The 16181-nt window shown below is 39.3% G+C and overlaps 2 protein-coding genes across 2 annotated transcripts; one reads left to right on the top strand and one right to left on the bottom strand.

The window, feature by feature from the left end:
- Positions 1–326: 326 nt before the first annotated feature.
- Positions 327–15391, bottom strand: LOC145914004 (histone-arginine methyltransferase METTL23-like). The gene is made up of 3 exons (XM_083001779.1): positions 15208–15391; positions 14438–14954; positions 327–633 (listed from the first exon to the last, which is right to left on the bottom strand). The coding sequence occupies exons 1-2, from the start codon at positions 15270–15272 to the stop codon at positions 14453–14455; spliced, it is 567 nt and encodes a 188-aa protein (XP_082857905.1). The 5' UTR covers positions 15273–15391; the 3' UTR covers positions 327–633; positions 14438–14452.
- On the top strand, positions 11431–14159 carry LOC145914036 (uncharacterized). The gene is made up of 2 exons (XM_083001816.1): positions 11431–11556; positions 12911–14159. Exons 1-2 carry the CDS (start codon positions 11488–11490, stop codon positions 13472–13474), a joined length of 633 nt encoding a protein of 210 aa, XP_082857942.1. The 5' UTR covers positions 11431–11487; the 3' UTR covers positions 13475–14159.
- Positions 15392–16181: the final 790 nt, after the last annotated feature.

Raw genomic sequence — 16181 nt, 5'->3', positions numbered from 1 at the left:
ACCTAGGTCTCGTGCAATGTGAAAACTGCTGTGTCCGAACCGCAAATGCCGGCCCCTGCATACCCGTGAGAGTAAATCTACACGGTCCAAGAAACGCGACCCTGCTTGTACACAACCCAAAACTCCGAGAATTTCAATACCACAATACAACAAATCTGTACGTTATGGTTATAGTACGACGACACTTTCGCGCTTTTGTAGAAAAAGCAACAGTGTCACATTAAAAGTCGAGCATTCGGCCTTAACTTTGTGGGCAACCATTACGGCAAACCAATGTTAACAACTGTATGGGCCAGTCTTTTTATTCTCGGCATTATCTGTTCCATGAAAACGGCAGAAAAGGTGAATTCAGTGCCAAAAAGTTGAACCAACAACGTGTACAATTTGTAATTTGTAATCACATGACAATAGACAACACGGAAAACATAACGGCACAAAATTGTCTTTTGGGGCCTTTTATGTCAACTGTTTTGAATTGTCCCATCGAGTATCCACGAGTTTCAAACAGTTACAAACATACAAGGTGCAGCAATCTCCGCAACCCATCCTCTCGTTTATACAATCGTTGATACTGTTGAATTTTTTCTTCCATCAACAAATTTCAAGTCATGTTTTCATCGCTTGATGTTTAGTCTGTAAAAACAGAGGTTGTTTCGTTAATATACAGACTGAAAAGCTGCAAACAAAATTAAAAGAATTCAAATACTTATTTTGCACGCAAAGTTGCAACGAACATCAACAATACCATGATAAATAAAATGACATGGGAACCGACAACGGAGAATTAACGTCCGCCCTGGGACCGCCGCAAACCGTTTACTAGACCGACAGTTGGAGGCACGTTAGAAGACAGGAACATGTTACACAGGGTCGGCCAAGCGAATATAATCGACAAGGAAACTTTAATTTAAAGCACTATCGATTCATAGGCGACGGGAATGTTTAAAGGGGAAGACACAATTTGACAGCGAACTATCCTTTATTTTGTACGTACATGATTGATACTTGGGCCAAGTTTACAAGCCGTTTGCGTTTAGTTGTGTTACGATACTGAAAATTAAGAGTATAATGTGTCAATCAAGCGATACACCAATAAAAGCTTTTAGTTTTCACGGTACATTTTGTCCAAAAATTCATGAACATATGTGTATTTAACTGTTTCGTAACGACAAAACGAAATCATGTGATCGATCAGTCAAAGTTAAACGATCGACGCGTCGGCCATCCCTTTGTTATAAGAACACGAACTGGTGCCGAAACATGTCAGTTATGTGATAAACAACACTGTTTTAAGAAATCGACTGTCAGTCACTTCCTAATCAAAGTAACCCGTGGAAGTGCAAATACGTCAACAACATATTTGAAAAAGTTTGGTCCATCAGGCTTGTGTGTGTCTCGAGTCGGTAAACACTAGCAGTGGTTTGACACGATTCTCGTTTTAAACTGTCGATTACTCCAGCAGGATTTGCCATTCTCGTAATGCTTCTATCTTTCAATTGCGCATTTTTTTAAATTATTTGTTTTCTGCTACAGTTTACAGTATACAGTGAATTTGAAACGTCAGTTCGTGTGGAAAGGTAGAGGTTTATGTGTTAAAGGTTGATGGCAGGTGCAAACGTTTCGTGCAATTATAGTAATAATAAAATGCATACTTTACTTTGTCTGTTCGCCAGAGTGGACAAAAATACAATGGTAATAGAGAATAGTGTACAACTCAATTAGCGCAAGTCTGCTGTGATCAAAGCAAAATGGCTATCGGGTCAGACACCATTTCAGAAGGCAATTTTCTGTGTACAATTCTGAATACACGAGCAGCAGACTTTGGGTGACAAAACCGTTAAACTTGAAAAGCGACAAAAGCACACGTGGTTGTGGTGTTGTGGTGAAAAGTAAAACTTGCGCCGCTGAACAAATTCCAAATTCGGGAATCAAGAGGCTTACATGCGTCTACGATAAAAGCAGGTTTGTTTGCTCAAGAACGCTTCAAGCATGTCGGCCTACATATGTTGAAAGGATGCGTTTAATTAAAAGATCTATTAGCACCGTTATGCTAACTAAGGGTTCAATGCCTTGGAATTTTAGAAAATGTTAGTTAGTCAATCAGTCATTTGGCTGTATTAAATCACAGTGCAGCACGGTTATCGCTAAACGACATGTCAGATAGTGGTTGTTTACGCTGTGTTTTCTGGCGGGAATCCGGCGAGCAGCTGAGCGTATTTAAACTCTGTATTACAATTGGGGGCTCCTTCTAAAGAAAAAAATGTCACGGAGCAGTGTTTTGCAAAAAAACGCGAGCAAAGAAAAGTCCCCAGGACTAATTGCAAACCGACCATGCGTCTGGTGCAAATGGGGGCACGGATCAGCTCTAACGACTCAAGTAATGACATCGTTTAAGTAGGAAATTGCGGTAATCTTTCATCCATTTTTTCAACCGCGGAAATTTGATAACGTGCACAGAATGGTGCAGTAAGCTTGGGAGGTTACGTACGATTGGTTTTTGATGAACCCTTCAGGTTCACCATTTTAGCTTTATTTCCTCAGACAGATCGCCAACTTAGAAAGGCGAATGCAGTGTATGTTTATTACTGCGGTTTAGCGTTTAACAAGTGCATTTATGTATTTACTTTGTTGTTGCATACAGGTCCGCTGTTTCGGCCCAATGGGTCTCAGTGCAGCTTTGACAATTGGCCGAGTTTATAGCAAAAACATTATTGATTCCAAATTGCTTCTTTTGTATTTCCAGTCAGATCTTATTAATCCAGACTACTTGGTTTTGTTGCACAATGTACGTGTAGCGGGGTATCCGGTTTAAAAAAAGTAGGGGCGAAAGGGTGAAAAGTGGGGGTTTCACTATGTTCATGGTTCGAATTTACATGGTGTGATTGTATACCGGTAAAACAGAGTCTATGTAGTGTTAAAAACATCAATACAAATAAGGGGTTTGGAAGTATGTTTCAAGGAGCAAAGTTTTATCAAAACAATTTTGGTAGTGCACGTATGTGAATATATACAGCGCTTTTTATGTACGGCTTAACATGACTATGCAAACTTGCTACCTCTTATTGATGCTGAATATAAACAGGTAAACTCATATCCAAGCATTAGCAATTGTTTTAAACATTTAACATACCATGAAACAAATGCAATATGGGTCAGTCTCTTTGTCCTCAAAAAAAAAGGAAATTTTTTGTTATATATTCCTTGGCATACCACGTTATAATGGAACAACAGCACAGTAAGCGTTCATTCATATTGTTGAAATAATGCTGCTATCACGTACTTTGATAAGAGCGTGTTAAACGCATTACACTCCCTAATCTATAGAACAGTTGTTAGCGCTCGATAGACTATTTTATCAATGGCCAACATGCACCCAGAGTATGTTGCATGGAACAAGTAATGTTGTACAGAAGGGTATTCAGTCAAAGTTAGAACAAGGCTGTTATCGTGCGAGGAAAGTGTTGCGTTTATCGGCATTTCCAGTTGATCAAACAATACGATTGGGACTTTGTTGCGAAGTTACAACAATAGTATTGTGTCGAGACCGCGATCGCTTGAGCAATGGAAAAGTAATGCAAAATTGAGTTCAAAATGTTACTAAGAAATATTGTTTTTCAAAAAAAGTAACAGGAGGTGGTGATATGTGGAACAGGGTAGACAAGATGTGAAAGATTGCGATTGTTGAAAAATATAAAGTGTTCGATACGTACGCGTTAATTGAGAATATTCTAAGCGACGACTAGAACCCAAATATATCAAAGCTGTTTTAACACTGTATTGTTTGAAAAAAGAAGTTTAACCGACAATAATTACGCGTTAGAATCGTTTTACATTTTTATTTGTTTTGTTTGGAATGTTTGATTGCTTCATAACGTATTCACAGGATGAGTCTAATGTCCTCAGGCTCGTGTAACGACTTTACCCGTGGTGTATCACGGTTAGTTGGGTCTACGGAACAATTTCCACTTGGTCAACCACAACGTGTACGCCAATTAACAAACTACGCTGCAAATCAATTACAACAATTCGATGAACTTGCTCACGATTTTTTAACAGTAACTTTCAATGTTTCCAAAAAACAGGCGCACCGCTCGCCTTGGGGTAATTAGAGTTCAATTTTTCAAGTGTTGGTTTTAAATTCAAGCGAAAAATGTGTGGGAAACATGGCAGTAATTGCTTGCTAACGCGTGGCCGAAAACCCATGAACCGGCGTGTGCGTACGGTCATGTGAGAATCAACAGTTGCAACACGTTGCAACCGCCAGGCGCATAAAAAACCGCCTTCATTTTGAACTAAACCCCTCAAACTTACATCACTTATACACCCAAGCTTCAAGAAACGCCTTTTTAACAACATAGCGATTGACGCAATATGGAATCATTTGCGTCCAAAAGTAAACGTTATTTTTGTAAGAGATAACACCAATACGCTGAAATTACAGCTATGTTTTTTTGTGTCTGGCTGATAATTTATCAGGTCAATATTGGTATGATCCAGCATTAGCGGTGTTGCCATTTTGACTCTATTCACTACGTATAAGTGCACAGTATAATAACCTACGGGAAAGGGCGACCCTGCCTTAAACAATACATAAAGTCTGTATTTGCAATTATGTTTTTGCATAAAAGTGTCAAAATCCCGGATGAATTAGAGACAGGACCAACACAATTCTTCTGACAGCAACGATCGACCTGCAGTCGAACCGAATATCCGTGAGACAGCCGCATCCGTTTGGAGCATTTGGAGCAAGACAATATTTGTCGACAAAGTGTGTTTGGTTAAGAGGGAAAAGCGTGTTCATCGCTATGATATCATCCACGCGCTTTGGAGAGCTTAGCAAACAGAAGTTAGAAAGTGATAGGCCTGATAGAGGTGAAAAAACAATCGCGCCATGGAAAGCAGATGAGTTGGAGTTTGACCAGGGGACATCTCTCGCCAGGTTGTAATTTGGAAGCAATAAGGTGTGATATGACAACTATAGCGGTCAGTAAACACGTTCAAATGAAACTGTGATGATGTCTCGGACGTGTATTAAAAATGGTGAAGTATGTTTGTACGTAAATTGTGCTACTCGAGGAATGATTTTGCGTTTCAACGCTTCCAGATCTGTTACCTGGAAATTTTTGTTGGTAGGAAATTATGCCAGGCAGCGGACTTGTAGTTTGAAAACAGTATTGCGTGGAAAACTGTTTGACCCGACGCTGTGTTATCAAACGTTACTTAAAATCGACCCTGTCTGTTAGCGCCATAAGTTATTCATTGTCGGCTAGGTGCAACGTGTGCAATGATAATGTTTAAGAATTAGATTTGAAAACTTTTTGTTGTTAATTGTCCTACAGCATTGCACTGAGATTTCATTCTGTAGCATATACTCTATGCATAACAATGGACAATGCTGCTAAGTATGGACGAAAAGTTCCAGGTACGCGTTTATTGCGCACAGAACGCATTATGTTGGTTACGGTTGGGCGACGGCAATACGGATATTCCTTTCAACAAAACCTCACGGGGTTGTACGAATCTCTTGGAAAAACCCATTGCCCGGGAAATGCTATTTTCGCATAAGTTTTTTTTCGCAAAGGCAACACAGCGTTTTTTAGCCTGTTTTGGTTCTTCCGTTGGCAACAGCAGCAGCAAACAGTTATTCTGGATCGACACATTGCAGTCATTCTTGCAGTGTGCGAGTTAAACGAATTACGGAGAAGGAATCGAATTACTTCAGACCACCGTAAAGCTCTTTCAATCGCGTTATAATCAGCTGTGGAATGGGATATATTTTGGAAGTAAAGTAGTTATCGTTAACCGAACCGTTTCGACACACCAACGTCACTTACTGCTCCGTCGAACGTCTTTGACGACGGGTTTCAGGCGAAATTAGTATTACTGTTGGTTTTGATAATCAAATATCGTACAGACGCTGATCGCCTGCCACTCTTCGTGAGCAATTAGGGAAAGTTGCGTAAAAGGTATTTTGCAACAAAACCTGAAAACCCAAACCGCGCGTGCACACCCCGATGCACACACAACCCAACTCACATCACATGCGGCTACACAGACTTTGCTGGAGTTCCAGGTATTGTCTCAAATTTCGGACGACGCGGACCACAAGGCGATTTCAATTACAACACTACAATGCAGTAGTGTTTCATGCAATGGCATGATTGGCAGGATCGCCCCACTGCGCAGGTCCTTACTTGGCGATCACAGCTATCGCATCGGGATCATTTAGTTGACAGGCTGTCGGTAATTTTATTCAAGGTGTCGGTAATTTTATTCAAGGGTAAGACACGGAACCGTTTCTCTGGGAACACTGGCATGTTCACCCCTGGAATTGGGAATAATTTGATGTTCTGTTCGTTCTTCAGGTAAAAAACAGCAAATATATATCTTTATTCAAGGATTGTATTTTTCTGTTCCGCTAAGTTTGTAACAACTGCGCCCCCTTCTATACTTTTTTATGCAATTTCCCAGCCTTCAGTTTTGCGATTGTGTTTGTTTTATTCTCTGAAGAAGCCTGGTAGTTCGTACAGGCAAAACGTTAGAAAATTAAATCTATGAACAAAGATGCATATTGTTGTTCGCACCGAAAGAACAATAAGATAAGTAGTTCAAGAAATATATTTACGTATACCTTAAAACCACAAATGCGGTAGTCAACGAACAGTTAAGCTTCTAAACACGAGATATATCCAGAATTGAACGTTTGAAGTTTGCAGAGGAAATTTCGCAAATACTTTTAACCAAGCATTTCACTTTTCGAAGAACAGAACATAGATGTGCGTTAGAGCGTGACACAACACAGGGTTGTGGGCAGACTTGGTACCTGCATTTGAAGCTCAGTGTTTTCTGTATAGCGCCAGGAGTTGGTACTCGCTGCGTGGCAAAAATGGAAGAAACTTGCGCCAAATAACAAACCAAAATACTTTTGATGGAATCTACGCCTACGTTATGTTTCGTACGTAAACGAGGTTAGTTGTGAGCTTTGTGCGATTCTCTTGACGCCGTAAAATTAAAACGCCAAAATGTGAGAAGGCGTTGCAGAGAAGAGCTCATGAAAAACTGGTACTGAGTTAAGATCTGATGCATAAACTAGAAAACGATAGGTAATTGGGAAAAGTAATGACTTACAGAAGATAAACTTAGCTTGTGAAATCAACGAAAGTCATTTAGGTATATGAGTTTTTATGAAGGTTTAGGTTTACAGACAAATGTTCACATGTTAGGGGGTTATAAGGTGATAACGTGGCCACAGCGCAACGTAATTATTCACACATTGGCTATAATGTGCTTTACGCAATCGCAACGTAATAGGCGTATATATTAATTAAGCGCCGCTTTGGGAGAGAGCAAGTACCAACGAACGAGTGAATAAAAACGGAAATGACGCTGCCAGTGAACAGTTAGTAACCCCAGCGCAGTTTAAAAGGCGAAAATCATTAAAAACAGTACGCAGCAGGCGGACTGCAGCTATTATTCAGAAATTAGTTTTATCATTATTGGCAAGTTCAGTTTTGCGTAATGTTAGCACAAAATTAACCAGAACCGACCAGCTTTGAACCGAAAGCGGTTTTAAAAACGCTAAACTGAGAAAACGAAGAAATTAAATTATGAAGGGACACACGTTAAAAAAACAGCAATCTTATTTGTTGTGGCGCAGCTATAGCACAAGTGCGTACAAACATTTCGTGTTACGTTTACATGTCAATGGTTGATTGTCGCTGCAAGTGGATAAAATGTAGGGCGAGCACAAAACGCCAACACGCGCCGACAAATGAACAAAGATCTGAAACTGGAACGTCGTCTTAAGGAATTTACGATTTAAAATTTTAACGGAACTCGCTTCTGTAAATCTATCTTAAAGTTGTTTGACTTTACAACGAAAAAGAAAATAATATCGCCGGTCGAATGGTCAACATGTGGTTTATTGTTAACGGCACATAGGTGGAGACGGGCTGACCATTTTAAGAGAACATATTTTCGCTAAGTAGATAAGGTTGCGTTGTCGTAAATATGTGCACTGACGTTTGGTTTACAGCGATTACGAGTGAACTTTTCAAGCCAATTCGTAGTTTATGCAGGTCAGTGCTCAGTACAGGGCTGAAAATTGTGCCACTTTCTTTGCTTCTGTTCCAGAACGCGGTTGATTAAAGGTGCGTGCAATTGTGAATTTTTTGTTTAGTCAGTTTGTTCGACGAAGTTTAACTTTTACTACTCGTTCATTTAAGTTTATGCATGTTGAAAAATGTGAACAAAAATTATTGAAAATGTTCCGAAAAAGGACGCCAGTGGAAGGTTTGTTTATCAGAGTCCAGATGAAATCCTGTTTTACCGATTTACTCAACAACATTCACCAATACAGCAGTGTCACTGGTATAAGGTGAATGTCCACGTCGCCAATCTAAGGTAAAAATCAGTTGCATACGACAATAGTGGTACGCGTGTTCGTCAAAATGGCCCTCATGGTACAGTAAATATCTACGCTTAATTGTTCAAAACCGGTCTGAACCAGTTTCCATTTCAAACACAATAGCACCAATCGTGTTACGCCATTGTAATTGATACAACTGTAACATAAACAAGAATTGTCAGTGGCGCAATTTCGAGGCATGACACGTGAGGCGTGATAACCCAACTTTGTCAGCCTCGAAATTCCCACTTGGTTTGCGTTTATCGGGGCATCGCAATCCTACTTTCACATTTCAAAAAGTTTAATTCAATTCATTTAGTTCAGTGGATCTTAACCCGTGGGAAATGATAAGGTTGTAGCTGGGAAATTAGTTGACACAGAAATATACGAAAGTCGTTGGGAAACATTTTGTATTCACTGTGTCGTACACTTATTGGCATATGGTCACGTAATAGCAAAAATGCAATAATTAACTTCTAAGTTTCAAAATGTAAACACTCAGTTTAAACTGAAAGTGGAAAATGAGAAAGAAAAGGCGAGGTACCACTGGTTTAGTTCTATGCGCAGATAGCTATTTAGTAGTTACAGTATAGAAAACGAAGCATCGCTTGAAGATGTTGAGGAAAAATAGCAAATTCGCCGCCCCCCAAAAGGCAATATTTTTAGTGTGCCTTAGAAGGGATGAAGCACAACGTCGGTACAAGTTGAGACTACCGATTCAACAAAAGTGTAACTCCACCGAAATTATCTGCAAATACCTCTTTGCTTATAAGAAACAGTTGTGTTCAAAAGCTTTGGGGTTGCGTTGTGGTGTTGAAATGGGATAATATACTTACGCGAAGCCGCTCAGCCCCAGTCACGTTATAGTGGCGATAACTTGACCCTGAATTCGTTCAGGCAATGAAGTGTTTACCTGATTTCCACGTACAGCGGCTTTTATCGTGTGGTTAGTGCGGTGCAATTACCGTATCAAGCTTCCTAGAGAGGCCAGTAAAACCACACCAACCGTAGATCGATGGTTTTATATACGATCAGCAGTCGATTGGTATTTTCCGTTTTAACATTGCGTCATTGTTCTTTTGTTCGAGAAATAATTCAATTCTTTACTACACAGACAACACATGATTTTTTGTATAATATGCATCTAAACAGGGTAAAAAGACGGTAAAAAGACGACAAAAAGTGACATTTTATTGTGTTAAGGTGCACAGGCGAGCTCAAGGTAATTTTCTAGTCTTAAATCCTAACCCAAAATGCACATGACGACAACAACGAAAGGACAAAGCCACGGCATTTACGACATGGCCAGGTGTGCTTTGCACGTGCACTGACACGTGTCAGAGGTTGTATAATGCCACCAACAAACGTCGATTGCCGCAGTGGCAACGTATGTCACGCATTCGCGCGCACGACAAATGGCAGAGGACGACAGGAAATTGATTAATTGAGGAAACGTATATGAGGAGTGCATTGAAACACAAACGGATCGTCGCATTGATGAAGTATCAACGCACAGTTAGACAAACCAGTCAAGCCACACCCAGTGCAGTTTATTAAACAGGCGCTTCGGCGATGATGAAGCGAGTCGAACGGTAGAGGAATGACCGTATTAGGAGGTTCAGCGCTATAGTTAGGTCAAATGAATTGAATGTCGTTTGTGGCTATTGAATGCAGAAGTAGTAGTGTTCATTTAAAAGGTTTGTCTTTGGCAAGAAATGTACGAAACGAGCTACACAAAGCGGTGTTTTCAACTACATTAAAGGACAGAGATATATGCTGTTGTTGAAGACAACAACCATACACAAATAGCACAAACGCCTTGCAAGCCACAACCGTGCCTTTAAAGGGTTATCAGAATTGTGCAAGAGAGGAATATATACGTGTGAACCACAAACGTTGCTAAACATGGGAGTTTAAGTGACAAATGTCCGAATGCGTTTGGTTTATCCCAGCGCTTAATACGTCCTTTGAAAAAACTGTCACACAGGATTGCATTTAATGCTATTGTGGCTGCTAAGCATAATGCAAACACACTGACGAAACGTCCTAAATTCGTGTTTTAACCTTTTGGCGTGAAGGCCAACAACCAGCAACCATATATCATAACAGAGAACGTATTTAAAGGCCGCGGCTATTGTGAATTACACTGGGGTGGTGGGGATGCATTGTTTCCGTCATTTCATTACAAACGCGTTTCAAGGCATCCTTCCTTCAGGGATTGAAATTTTGCGACTTGCAAGTGATTTACAGTTCAGTGGGTTTGTTATATGCATGCGACACGCACCCCCTTCTTTAATCCAAATATTGTAGATGTGGGTTATCTCCACACAAAGCTAAGGTTGTGTGACGGTCAATGAAAACGGTAAACAGGCTTTCCAGTCGACTGAAACCCAGATAAACACAAAAAGTTTCTGCGGGGTTTTTCGACCTAACAAAAGTTTTTGCGCAGGAATTATTCTAAATTATATTCGGGAAATTTCCGATGCTATTTTTCATCAAACTTTTGGACCCTCCTATTCTTTCTTACTTGACATCATATTGCTTGCAGTAGTAAAACACTCCAAAACCATTGCCAAAACAACAGTAATGATTCTAATACAGGACCGATGCCATGAGCGCCGAATTACCAATGGGGAGCAAAATATTGGAAAATATGCCATAGGCGCCGGTTTAAATCAACAAGGGTGCTGACAACACAGAGGTTGACAATGGTTACGCTGCAGCGAATGCGGTTAAAATATGGGCTTTTCCATTACCAAACTGTCACCGTAAACTATACGCACTTCCTAGCTATGAACTCACGTCTGTTTCATCAGGCAGAATGCAGTTTTTTTCTGTTGGAATTTATCACAAAATGTAGTAACACTTAAAAGATTCTAAAGACATATTTTATAGTGCTTTACTGTTGTTGCCAGCCAATGCAATTTCAAAAGAACTCTCTTTTTGTAACGATAGTTACGTAGATTTCGTTACAAGCAATGTTTGGTCAAACATCCGACTTTTTCATGGTTTATTTTTATTACAGATGTCGTCATAACATTTAAGTAAAACTGTAGATTTGATTTGTCTTTTTTCCCACCATGCTGTGCAGCGGGAACCCGGAAATGCACAGACATAAGGAGCGGATGGGAAGCGGAACATCATTTTCTGTGAGTTGATAAACGTGAAACAGTGTGCTTTTTAAGCAAGAAAGTCAAAGCTAAGATGCTGCACATATTATAGAAACGTCTGCTCAATATGTCCAGCATCTTAGCTTTGGCTTTTCCTATTCAAAGTTCTTTGCACCTAAGGCAGGAAAAATGAGATTTTGAAGGCGATTATGTAGTTGCGACAAATGCAAGACACGCCAACGATACTTATCAACCATGGTTTTAAGAGTTTGCTAATCAAGAGACCGATTAACTCGAATATATTACAATCAAAGATGACCTGTGCGTGTTGCAAATGTTTACTCAAGTACGCAGTTGATATTGTGTGTGTCGGAACCGTAATTTTTTTTTTTGTATTTCGTTTCATATGCCCTTATTACAACCGGGCTGCACTGATGTTACATCAGGTGTTTTTTACACTATTGCCAAAGCGCCCTCTGCATTCGACGCAGCTCAAGGGTCGCGCCAAATTCGTGTGCAAAAGGCTGCATTTTTTCCCCACAAAAATGGCAAAATTTTTTCCCCAAATTTAAACTGAATTGAAAATATGCGATTTGCGGTTACCTCGCCAGGAAAGCAACGTGGCATATAATTCTTTTGGCATGACAAAGTCCAACCCACAGTGCGGGATCCGCATTCATACTTCCTATAACCCACACAGGCAGGACACAATCAACGCATGACGAAACGAGGAAATTGGACACATTGAAAAGAGATATACGCCCATACTTATACTTGAATAAAGGAATGCTGGCAGCTGCAAAAATGGCTAAAATTAGGGCACATTTTCTCGCCACACTCTACAACCAATTGTACCCCAACCGGACACGGGTACAACACACAACAATTAAAGCAATAATAATTGGTGAAAACGGATTAAGGTGCTTTATCCAAAAAAACTAGTAAACACCACTTGCATTTGGATTAACTTTGATTATACATGGCATATAGCCCTATGTGGTGAAAAAGCAATACAGCCAAGTTGTACGTACAAGGTTTTTGAACAACGGGCTTTGTATTTTCCACATATTCGTTTCCTAAAGTAATATGAAGCAAAACAAAGCACGTATGAAAATTTATGCCGACTGTTTTCCATTTTTTTTTTGAATTTGTTGACAAATTAATTTGCTTTTTATTGTTTGAAGGCAGCTAGGTGATGACCATGATTCACAGTTATCCGTAATTATTACCCGTATACTTTCATTTGAACGTTTTGGCAGAAGGGAAGTTACTGCGTTCAATCAAATCAATGCATGCTCTGAAGTCGTAAATTAATCCAACGTTTAAAAAATGACCTAGTTCCACCGTTCATTGAATCGTTTTACAAAACTAACAACAAGCATGTATGTTGCAGGCGTATTTGTGCTCAATTGTCGGATTTCTGCTGATGGCGACCATGTGCGCACTCTACATACAGCGTTCTTATACGCTACGAGCAGCACAACAGCGCCACCAAGCGCGAGTGGAACGCTCTATAACACAGCCGCATGAGCAACAAAACAACGATGTTCCAGAGCAACCGGAGTGCGCTACTTTGGTGGAAGCGTACGGCATTGCCGGCTTCGACAACGCATTGAACAAGATACCGCACAAGACTGTGTATTCTCCTACTTCTAGGTCGTGCTATTGCAGCAGCGGCCGTCTGGACTTGGATAAACTGCACAAGGAGCGGGAAGGTTCCCACAATTTTCATCGCGTTTTTGTTTACGCTTCATTTTCGTGTGAAGAAGTGCAGCGATTTGAAGCCTACGCAGCAGTTTTTAACGGACTGGTGGCCGCATGCTGGATTTTTATGATGTATGGAACAGTCAGACGAAAACGAAAAAACCAAAACCAAAAGCGAGACTGTAGATGTGACGACACGAATTTACATTCCCATGTATCCGGAAAGTTTCGAACGGTACTAGCAAAGGTTTAGCAAATCAGTCTAAAAAAACACTTTTTATGCAAGTCTACGTCTTTCTGGTGCAAGAAATGAAAGTAACATCATTTTTAACCTCATTTGAATAATAAGATTGTGTAAGCTGCATACAAATGTCCATTGTGTCGACCTATTGGGTCTCATCAGTGCAGCTTGGTGTGATTGCAAGATCCTGAGCAGTCTAACTAAGCTGTCCAAATGAGACCTTATACGAAAAAAATGTTGGCCACCTGTACGCAGTTCACAGAATTTATGCTATTTGCTACATGCTAATGTATACATACATAATGAATATTACCTTGGTAGCAACAATACAAACAGTTTCACTAAAACATATTTTTAAAAAAGGAGGCAAGAAATTTAGCTGTGCTTAAGCAAGTTGGTGACAATTGAAATATGTTCATTTATACAGTCATTGTTTTGCACAACAAACAATCACAAAGTCTAAACCGTTCTCAACCCTTCTACTGATGGTTATACCTATGCAAGAAATGTCATGATCAACATACATTTAACTTTGATTTGTAATCTCAAATGTTTCATTGCATCCAGCTGCTGTCTGCTGATGCAAATATATTTATGCACAATCATTAACAGTTGCCTTCCTAAATTTTAAGGGTTACTATTTTGTTGATTTTATGCAGATGCTATTCTACGATATGTTTTTGTGGTGGTTTTATTATCTGTGCCTTTCATTCTTCAAATGTGTTTTGCATTTTGAATAAATATGTGTCTACAAGGATACCTTGCCCTCTGTTACATGTTGAAGTTTAGCCAACTGGCAAAGTTACTTAAATATACATGTTCACTTTAGTTGCAAGAATATAAACTATTAAAAACATTTTCAGTGTGGGAAACAACTGTTATATAGGCTTGTAAAGTATAGCTTGTTTTCAACTTAGTCCTTAACATTTGACCATATAACACATGGAAACTGAATATAAATAAAAACACACTTACTTGTCCATGCTAGCTTTACTTTAATGTTATTTTCATCATGTCAATTCTATGATTTCCGGGCATTCTGGAGTTTGCAATGTCACAGCTGTCGCCATGGAAACTCACAAGGGGAATATCTTCATACTGAAGCCCCCATTTATTGAGCAAGTCAGATATGGACCAATCAGCGCTTCGCATTTGATACGTACAGAAAAATGCCGGCACAGAACAATTGTTGTTCATCTCAACATTGGTTTTTAAAAGGAAGTAAACAGTGCTTAGTACATCTTCAAACAATGCTTCATCATAAAAGCAGTCAGACCCAAGTACTATATCGGGAATTGGGATTTTTTTTCTCTTGTCTTTATTGAAGTATTGCAGAAGGTGTGGTGACACTGTTCCCCATGTTAATCCCAATAGATGTATTGGGCAGTTGCTAACAGCCTCACTTTTCATTAAAACTGGATCGCCAGCCGAGTGGTTGTGTACATTTTCCAAATTGTTCAATGACAATGAGCGACGGCAATTGGTGAAACATCTATCAAAAGAATAACATGATATTACACTAATAAAAAGTTACATGTAAATTTAGTTTTATCCAAACAAAAATAAAACCATTTTTTGTCACCACAATAACACAAGTGTTACAATAAGTTTATTGTAATGTAACAAAGCAATTCAAATTAGATTACAAACAAAAAAAATATCAAAAACAATTGGAAACCAATATTGTGAAACAATTGGAAACCATATTCACTTGCTTAAAAAAACTAAAAACAAATGTGAATCACCTCGGAAAGAATTGGGCATTGTCTGTTATTGTCACTGAGGCTGGTTTCGCACACGTTGCAGCCATAATACTTGGCAATGCAGTTCCAGCTCCAATTTCAAGGACATGTTTTTTATCCAACAATGTCCTCCTGTGGTACCAAATGTACTGAGCTAGTACCACTGAGCACGGCCAAACATATTGGCTGTAGTGTGGATCAATTGTTTCTACTACCACAACTTGGAGGTTTTCACGATTTGTTGGTAAGTCAGAAAACAAAAAAGTCCTTTGTGATTGCAATGTCTCCTTATTTCCACTTAAGTCAGCCATTGCCACTGAACATTAAAGAAAATCAAAATTATGTCAGGTTGACAGAATCATTTTATTCTCTCAAACCAACACAAAATGAAACTTTACAAAACTTCTGCACTTTATTCGTATGGAGGATTTCAGTAAATTAAAAAAGCAGTTGGTCAAATGACAAATGAAAACAAAACACGCATTTAATCATGCATTAATTGAATACCAAAGATGTAAACTTTATGTACACAGTTTTACTTTTGTACATGGCACTGGACCATTCAATCATTCATCCAGCTAAATGCACCAAGAGGGGGATACCCGAATTTAGAGAAAAAGAAATTACGTCAGTCAGCAATCCTAAAAATATATATTTACATGCAATATCGGAAACCTATCGTGATGGCAAAAAAAGGTAGTATTTTCAGAGAATATGTTACAAGATATGCATTGCGGGCACTTTTTTTTTTGACAACCCAATTTCACTGCCTTTTTAATGTCTTTGTCACGGAGCTTGGCGTTTTTTGCAGTATTGTTTTAGCGTGTTATCCATAAAATATTTCTGTGCCTTCGCACAACCTGTTGTATTATCTGCAAATTTTAAACTTAAAACTATTATTCTGACACACAAGTTTTTATTAAACCGACGTTTTGTTTGCCATTCGCCGAGACTTCTTCCGGATTATGGAGGAGCAA

This window comes from Ascidia mentula, chromosome 9, assembly GCF_947561715.1.
Source record: "Ascidia mentula chromosome 9, kaAscMent1.1, whole genome shotgun sequence".
Classification (NCBI taxonomy): domain Eukaryota; kingdom Metazoa; phylum Chordata; class Ascidiacea; order Phlebobranchia; family Ascidiidae; genus Ascidia; species Ascidia mentula.
The sequence above is the reverse complement of the archived record's forward strand: the minus strand, read 5'-3'. Positions and strand labels throughout refer to the sequence as shown.